This window comes from Panulirus ornatus, chromosome 39 (genome assembly GCF_036320965.1).
Source record: "Panulirus ornatus isolate Po-2019 chromosome 39, ASM3632096v1, whole genome shotgun sequence".
Classification (NCBI taxonomy): domain Eukaryota; kingdom Metazoa; phylum Arthropoda; class Malacostraca; order Decapoda; family Palinuridae; genus Panulirus; species Panulirus ornatus.
The window spans coordinates 5,192,593-5,201,464 of NC_092262.1; the positions used below are offsets into that span (position 1 = coordinate 5,192,593).

General features: G+C 40.2%; 1 protein-coding gene across 1 annotated transcript in view; it reads left to right on the forward strand.

Annotated features, from left to right (window-relative positions):
* crm (cramped chromatin regulator) overlaps positions 1-8,570 on the forward strand; it is a 64,474-nt gene extending 55,904 nt beyond the window's left edge. Inside the window, exons 13-15 of the mRNA XM_071684826.1 lie at positions 3,193-3,345; positions 5,702-7,097; positions 7,288-8,570. Of these exons, the coding sequence (XP_071540927.1) occupies positions 3,193-3,345; positions 5,702-7,097; positions 7,288-7,733 (1,995 nt within the window). The 3' untranslated portion in view covers positions 7,734-8,570. The remainder of the gene's footprint in view (positions 1-3,192; positions 3,346-5,701; positions 7,098-7,287) is intronic.
* The last annotated feature ends 302 nt before the right edge of the window (positions 8,571-8,872 follow it).

An 8,872-nucleotide genomic window follows, 5' to 3' on the forward strand; every position in this document is an offset into this window, starting at 1 on the left:
TGTTCTTACTTACTGCTTCTATCTACTACTACTACAATTTTGCCAAAAGGCAGGGCTAGCACATAGTGCTCACCTCAGACAAAATCTAACATTGCAAAGAATGAGCTTTTTGAGTTTTAAGTGTTTTTAAGTGTTATCTGTGACAGATATTGTATGTTTGTGGACAACATGCCAATTAGTCCATGGTGGTTGAGACAGAATGAAAAGACAGCTGATTGGGTCAGAGTGCAGCTTGACAACCACTAAAGTGCTGCCATCAATAACCCTCCTGATACCAATGCAGGTAGTACTGGTAATATACCTCCTTGGTTGTTGGCTGCCTACCAGCTTCTACCCACCAGCACCCCATATTATTGTCCTCAGACATTTGGTTTCGAACACATTCACCATCTCCCATACATTGTCATATGTTCGCTGCCTTTTACCCTAACACACTTGGAACTGGCCCCCTAGCTTTCCTCCCACACAATGTATGTGGAATACTTTTCACAAAGTATATATATCAACCCTGTCATATGCTTTTTCCAGATTCATTAATGCCACTTACAAATCCTACTGTTTCGCCAAATATTTCTCATATGCATTTTTCAAAGCAAACACCTAATCCACTCATCTCTTACCTATCCAAAAACCACATTGTTCATCCTCAGTCTGATACTCTGTGTATGCCACCACTCTCTCAGCCACCACTTTTCCATACACCTCACCAAAGTTATGTATGTAAGATGTAAGAAAGGAAGCCTTCCTCAGGGATGTTTTGTTGAAAACCAAGAACAGGAACCAATGGTCCTGTGTGGCTCTTAGGATTCCTTCACGAAGATAGTTGGATTCCAATATGACTCTTACTCTCCCATTGAATGTACTTATATTTGCTATGAAATTATTTTTTGTGTGGAGGTTTTCCTGTAAACCCTTCTTCCTCATGTGGGTAAGGAGAGAAGTGAAGCTTTTAAAGGTTGAAAAATGTTTTCTGTCTGAGACAGTGTCCCATAAGCAATTTGCAGGGTTTTTTTTTACTTTGCCTTCCTCACCTTTTTTTTGAGAAACTATTTCTCTGTACTACCTGTGACACTGTTTTGAGTTGATATCATGATCTATGGATTGCAAGGTCCAAGAGACTGGAAGCAGCGGGTCATTCACTTCAGCTCATTGGTGGTTGCTGATTGACTGAGGACAGTTCATAAGATGATGCCTCAGAGAGAAAATTTTTTTCAACCTTCAAAACCAACATTTTTTTTTATTAAGGATTAAAGGGACACTGTTTACTTTTTCTATTGATATCCTTTTTATTACCTTTTTTGTCCATTTAGAAAGCTGTTGATAGAACTAAATCTTGCTGAAAAGTTTACTGCAGATATTCTTTCTCATTGAAGTAACTGTGTTTAATACTCACTTTATTTCATCATAGCAGTATCTATATTTCAGAGAGCTGAGATATAAAATCTTTGTTTTGAATTTCAAACTCTTGCATTCGCCTCCCTAACAACCCCCGTCCATAAACAAATTAAACAACCAAGGAGAGATCATGCACCCCTACGTGAATGCAAGAGTTTTGGAGAGGGTCAAGTATGCAGTCTGTTGTGGATGAGGGGGCTTGGGAAGTGAGTTAGTTGTTGTTCACTGATAATACAGCGCTGGTGGCTGATTCTCGTGAGAAACTGCAGAAGCTAGTGACTGAATTTGGTAAAGTGTGTGAAAGAAGAAAGCTGAGAGTAAATGTGAATAAGAGCAAGGTTATTAGGTACAGTAGGGTTGAGGGTCAAGTCAATTGGGAGGTAAGTTTGAATGGAGAAAAACTGGAGGAAGTGAAGTGTTTTAGATATCTGAGAGTGGATTTGGCAGCGGATGGAACCGTGGAAGCGGAAGTGAATGATAGGGTGGGGAGGGGGCGAAAATTCTGGGAGCCTTGAAGAATGTGTGGAAGTCGAGAACATTATCTCGGAAAGCAAAATGGGTACGTTTGAAGGAATAGTGGTTCCAACATTGTTATATGGTTGCGAGGCGTGGGCTATGGATAGAGTTGTGCGGAGGAGGGTGGATGTGCTGGAAATGAGATGTTTGAGGACAATATGTGGTGTGAGGTGGTTTGATCGAGTAAGTAATGATAGGGTAAAAGAGATGTGTGGTAACAAAAAGAGTGTGGTTGAGAGAGCAGAAGAGGGTGTTTTGAAATGGTTTGGTCACATGGAGAGAATGAGTGAGGAAAGATTAACCAAGAGGATATATGTGTCAGAGGTGGAGGGAATGAGGAGAAGTGGGAGACCAAATTGGAGGTGGAAAGATGGAGTGAAAAGATTTTGAGTGATCTGGGCCTGAACATGCAGGAGGGTGAAAGGCATGCAAGGAATAGAGTGAATTGGAACGATGTGGTATATCGGGGTCGTGCTGTCAATGGATTGAACCAGGGCATGGGAAGCATCTGGGGTAAACCATGGAAAGTTCTGTAGGGCCTGGATGTGGAAAGGGAGCTGTGGTTTTGGTGCATTATCACATGACAGCTAGAGACTGAGTGTGAACGAATGTGGCCTTTGTTGTCTTTCCTTGCGCTACCTCGCACACATGAGGGGGGAGGGGGTTGTTATTCCATGTGTGGCAAGGTGGCGATGGGAATGAATAAAGGCAGACAATATGAATTATGTACATGTGTATATATGTATATGTCTGTGTGTGTATATATATGTATACATTGAGATGTGTAGGTATGTATGTTTGCGTGTGTGGACATGTATGTATATACATGTGTATGTGGGTGGGTTGGGCCATTCTTTCGTCTGTTTCCTTGCGCTACCTCGCTAACGCGGGAGACAGCGACAAAGCAAATACATTGAAATGTATAGTTATGTATATGTGTGTGTTTATGTGTATGTTTATAATTCTTTCATCAGTTTCCTTGCACTACCTCACTAATGCGGGAGACAGCGACAAAGTATAATAAGAAAAAAATTATTTGAATTTCAAGGAAGCTGAAAATGGTTCACAATACCTTTACTAAACATTTTGTCTTTCAAGTAGTTATTATGGATTGTTTGTTATATTAGAAGAGTAGTGCATATATTCATAACTTTTTACAGAGCATCTCTATCACCCCTATTATATGCTTTCTCCAGCATGGTTATAGCAGGGACATATCAGGATGAACAGTAAAACAAGCACAAAGACATTGTTTTCTAAAATTTATATTTTTCCTTGCAGAAACTCTTACCTCGTTACAACAACAGACCAGGAAGAAGAGTGGTGAGAAAGAATGTGGTAGTCCAACGCCAGTTACCATTGCTGCCGAAGACTGTGATACACCCACCAAGCGTAGTCACCATGAAGGTACTTCAGCATCCATCTCAAGACAAAGTAAGTTGAATATGTAGTGAAAACTACTATTGTTGTGGAGAAACATAAAGAAAAATTTCATTTTTATGCAAACATAAGTGAAGAACACTTATTTGCCAGAAAATATTTAAAAGAATTAGTGTGTGGCCAACTTCTTCACAACGTTAGCCAGGATTTTTTATGGCATTTCTCATGTGCTCCCACATTTTATCAGATGATGCTTATAGAGCTGATTTGACCATCCATAAACATATTAAACTGCCATGGTGACATCATACACCAATACCTCAGACCCATTTTCACCTGGAACCACTCACCCTTCTCATTACCTACTTGCACACATACATTTATCTCTTGATAAAAACTCCTTGCTGCCTATATTCATAACTCTTTCTACAGAGCATCTTTATCACCCCTATCATATGCTTTCTCCAGATTCATAAATCCCTCGTACAGTTCCTTGCGTTTCCTTTATGATTTCTCACATACATGCTTCAGAGGAAACACCTGATCCACACATTCTCTACCACTCCTGAGACCACATTGTTCCTTCCCAGTCTGATGTTTTGCTTTACTGCATACCTGCAATGAGTGAATGAAGTATCCAGCTATCTGTATGTGGGAGTGTGTCAAGGGTATATGATGTCACTGTGGTTGTTTGATGAATGTGGATTGTGTGAACTGAGAATGAGGAAGGGTGATTACAATGTTATGCTTTATCATGATGAAAGAGATTGGAAGTTGCCTTAGTTTTGGTATGTAGATCATACGGTGCTCTTAGCTGAATCAGAGGAAGAGTTGGAGTTGGTGGTGGACCATTTCAGTGATGTATGGAGGTAGAGGATGGTGAAAGTGATTGCAAGCACGAATTTTCCTTTTTCAGTTTTTTGTTTGTACTTGATTGCCATTTCCCGCGTTTAGCAAGGTATCACCAGGAACAGATAAAGAAAGGTCGCTCATTTCCTATATTTGTGAGGTAGAACCAGGAACAGACAAAGAAATCACTTCATTCGCTCACATCCACTCTATGATTGGAAATAAATGTAAGTAGTTATTTTGTCCCCTATGTAGTGTGACTGGCACTCGAGATCATTTTGTCTGTCTGTATCATTGTCGGTCCACCTGCTCATCTGTTGTCAGAGGTCATGCCTTGACATACTGTGGATGTGTTTGACTTGGTCCATTTCAGATTAAATGTATCTAACAATATATACAATTGTTTCCCTGCATCTTTGGAACTGAGTGTCATAACCTATAACTCTGGTATGGAATTTGCCTGGTTTATGTTCTTTATGGAGCTGCTTAAATGCAGCAAACTGTATACTTATACAGCTGTTTGCCAATGTCAAAAGAATTGATTAGCATAAGAACCATAACTTATCCTTGTGAATAGGGTAGAAAGAATACTGTCCACATATCTCCTGCATGTAGTGGAAAGTAACTAAGATGGCCAAGACCAAAATTCTCTCTTTTACACATCTATCAATTAATACGTAATCTAATAAAGCCCATTGACCATTTCTCCTACTTGAGTATCTCTCTCCTCTTAAACCAGGTATTCCTAATCACCAGTTTTTTTTTTAGTTCACAACTTTTCAAGCTCTTCACTGTTTCGATTCATAACACTGAATATCCCATGTTCACCTGCAACATTCCTTACCTTCACATTTAAATCACCCATCACGAATCCCTGGGCTCTTGCCCCAAAACTGTCAGCACACTCTCTGAGCTGTTCCCAAAACACTTGCCTCTCATGATCTTTCTTCTCATAGCCAGGTGTGTAAGCACCAAGAATTAATCACCCATCTCTCCCCGTCTGCTTTCAGTTTTACTCTCATCAATCTAGAAGTGTATATTTCATACTTGGTTGCTATTTCCTGAGTTAGCAAGGTAGTTTCATGAATAGACAAAAAAGTGCCACATCTGCACACTTACATATATCCATCTATGTAACTATATCTCTAATGCCTGTTCCCCATCTGGAACTCTCTCAAGGGGGGTGGCCTCGGCAATACAGTCTCCATAACAAGTGAACTCCGGTGCCTCTTCTTAGCCATGAATGCCTCACCCTTGATAGGCCACTGGCAGAGGGAAACTCTAGCATGTTTGCAGAGGCTCCTACCTAATGTTCTTACTGACTACTTATACTGATGTACTGTTGATTTTAAGTAATGCTAGGTTCTTGCTAAAAATACCTAATCTTGCTGATTTTGGAGAAATTTGTATTTATTTTGAAAACATTATTTTGGACAAGTTAAAGTTATTTTCATAAGTAATTTCAGTAGTGTAGAAAACCTTTACCAGTTATATAAGTGCAAAAAATGAAATCACTACTGCTGTCTGAGAAGGTTTGATTTAAGAACATAATCTGTTTCAGATAAAGAGTTTGGATGGTGGAGGTGCCAGTGGTTTCATTCCCATCACCATTGCCCCTTCAGCTCACAGTGTAGCTGGAACAGCAAGTGTCTTTAGTTCTGCAAGGCCAATGGCATCTTCTTCCACATGTTCTACATCATCTCACCCAGTTAGGAATCAAGTCATCCATCCAATCCAGTCTGCAGTTAACCAAAGTGTAGTTCCATCACCAGTTCAGTTGTCAGTACTACCACATCACCTTCAGCAAGCATCACCTTTACATGCAGGAACTAATGCTATTTCAGTTAATATATCAGGTCAACCACTACTTACTGTGGAGATGCCTGCTACAGTTCCTACACCACCTCTCATTACAGATTCCCCCAACAAATTTTCAACAGATCTTTCAGAAATTTCCAGTAATGTAAAAGTATCAGGAACTGACCATAGTATCACCACCACTACAGTGGATAACGTGAAAAGTACCAACCCAGTGAATGGATTGTTAAGCACTGTTGTTTCACAGGTTTTGAATGAATTACCAGATTTGAGCACACCACCCGGAACACCACAGCCAGGCCTCACATGCAAAACTCCAAATGATGATAGGAGTGAAAATTTTGCAAAAAATCTGGAAAGAGTTACTTCAACTTCTGTAGCTACACCTGACTCATGTCCACAAGTACCATCTCCATCACTTTTTAATTCACCCCTTTCACTAGATTCCTTACCTAGTCTCAGTAGTGGAATCATGCCAAATAATTCCCTAGTCACCACTTTATCTTCAGTTCCTGCTACACTTCCACCATGTACAACTCCATCTTTATCACCTTCTCCATGTATCACATCACTCTCATCCATCTCAACACTCCTCACCACTGTTAGTACGTGTCATTTAGAGCTTTCTCCCCCAGCATCTCAAACTAATTCATTTACATCCCTCCTCAACACACCATCTCCCCATCCTTCAAGTAATATTCCTTCCACACCTGTCCATACTGTATCTTCATCTGCACCTTCTATTTCTGCTCTACTCTCTTCTACTCCAACTGACTTAAGCAAGAACTTCTCTGCTCTTCTTGCCTCAAGTAGCCATGAATCATCCATTAGTATAAGTGCACCTGCTGTCCCAGAGCTCCACATTCCAGAAGGAAGTGTCAACCTACCCCTTCTGGATATTTCTCTTGGAGGTACAGTTACTTTAGCTGATCAAACATCTGGCCTTCTCCATTCTGATCCTGATGTAGCATTAGAAAATGAACATCATCCAGTTTCACACATCACCACTAGTGCTTCATCTGTTGCGCCATTATCTGCAAACACTTCTGTGATTGACATGAACCCTGTGCAAGAGACCAGCAGTGACAAACTTCTGGACATAACTCTGGGAATTTCCAACTCCAATTCAAGTTTTTCCAGTAAGTAATATGAGTTTGAGTAAATTTAACATTTGTATTTTTGTGGTATGTAGTTATGCCTTAAAAACTTAGATGGAATTTATGATGTTCCCTTTAATTTCATAAAACACCTTAGTGTAACTCTTTTGTTTGGTTTGTTTGATAAGATTTATATGAATTCTTAGTAAACTCTGTATTTATATTCTTTCAGGCTTACTGGCTGCTGCTACCCAACCCCGTTGTCTAGATTCATCCCTAATAGGAACCTCATCCATGGTTGAAGGTTGTGGCATTCATGGACATAATAATGACATAGAAGTGAATGGTGTGGGTGCAGAAAACATGTCTGGAGTAGGAATAACTGGTTTCCCAGCATTGTCCACCACACCTCCTTCCCCACCTTCTTCCCCATCACGCCTTCTGCAACAATCAGATAACCAGTGGCTTAACAGTGAAGTGAATGATTTTTCCCTTTCCAGTTTTCTTGGTCATTTTGAGTCACCTTTGAAAAATTCAAACTCACGTGGTTCTTCACAGGCTGCACCTTCAGGCTCCTTTGTGCCTAGCCTTAGTTCAGTTTACAATGAAAACAGTGTAGACTTCACTGCAACATTTGCAGAGATGAAAGCACAAGTGTCAGGGGTCTTTAAACAGTAATATTTTTTACTAAGGTGTTTTGTAAGGATAAGTCTTTTATTTAACATTTTATGTCTATAGATTTTGTATGTGTGTGATTCCTTTTTGTGTAGATAAGGTCAGATTGGGGTGGGGGGGTTAAGCATGTGGGGCCCTATCTTTTCACATCTCATTACTTTTGTTTAACTTCTTTACATTTTCTTCATTCTTTACAAATTTCCTGACCTCTTGTGATCTGTAGGTAATAAAATCTTTCTTTGAAAATTGTATGAATACTGCTAGTGTGTTTTCAGTACTGCCAGTGTGAGGGTATTCCAGAAACTTGAAGATTACATTTGAGTCTTCTTGGCCTTAATTCATTCTGTATGGGTAATTCCATGGCTGCCATCCTCTCCCTGTAGTTCATTTCCTTTACATTTGTGACCTTCTTTGTTGCCTACCATTGGAACTTTGTCGTGTGATATATCTTTTTTTTTTTTTCTTCAAGCAAGATGATCATGTTGTTGATACTTTCTCAAGATTGGAGGGGGGGGAGGATGCTGTTTCCTGAGTGGCGGGGTGGCGATGGGAATGGAAGAAGGCAGCAAGTGTGAGTATGCACATGTGTATATATGTCTGTGTATGTATATGTTGAAATGTATATGTATATGTATATATATATATATATATATATAGCGCAAGGAAACAGACGAAAGAAATGGCCCAACCCCCCCATACACATGTATACACATACGTCCACACACGCAAATATACATACCTACACAGCTTTCCATGGTTTACCCCAGACGCTTCACATGCCTTGATTCAATCCACTGACAGCACGTCAACCCCGGTATACCACATCGCTCCAATTCACTCTATTCCTTGCCCTCCTTTCACCCTCCTGCATGTTCAGGCCCCGATCACACAAAATCTTTTTCACTCCATCTTTCCACCTCCAATTTGGTCTCCCTCTTCTCCTCGTTCCCTCCACCTCCGACACATATATCCTCTTGGTCAATCTTTCCTCACTCATTCTCTCCATGTGCCCAAACCATTTCAAAACACCCTCTTATGCTCTCTCAACCACGCTCTTTTTATTTCCACACATCTCTCTTACCCTTACGTTACTTACTCGATCAAACCACCTCACACCACACATTGTCCTCAAACATCTCATT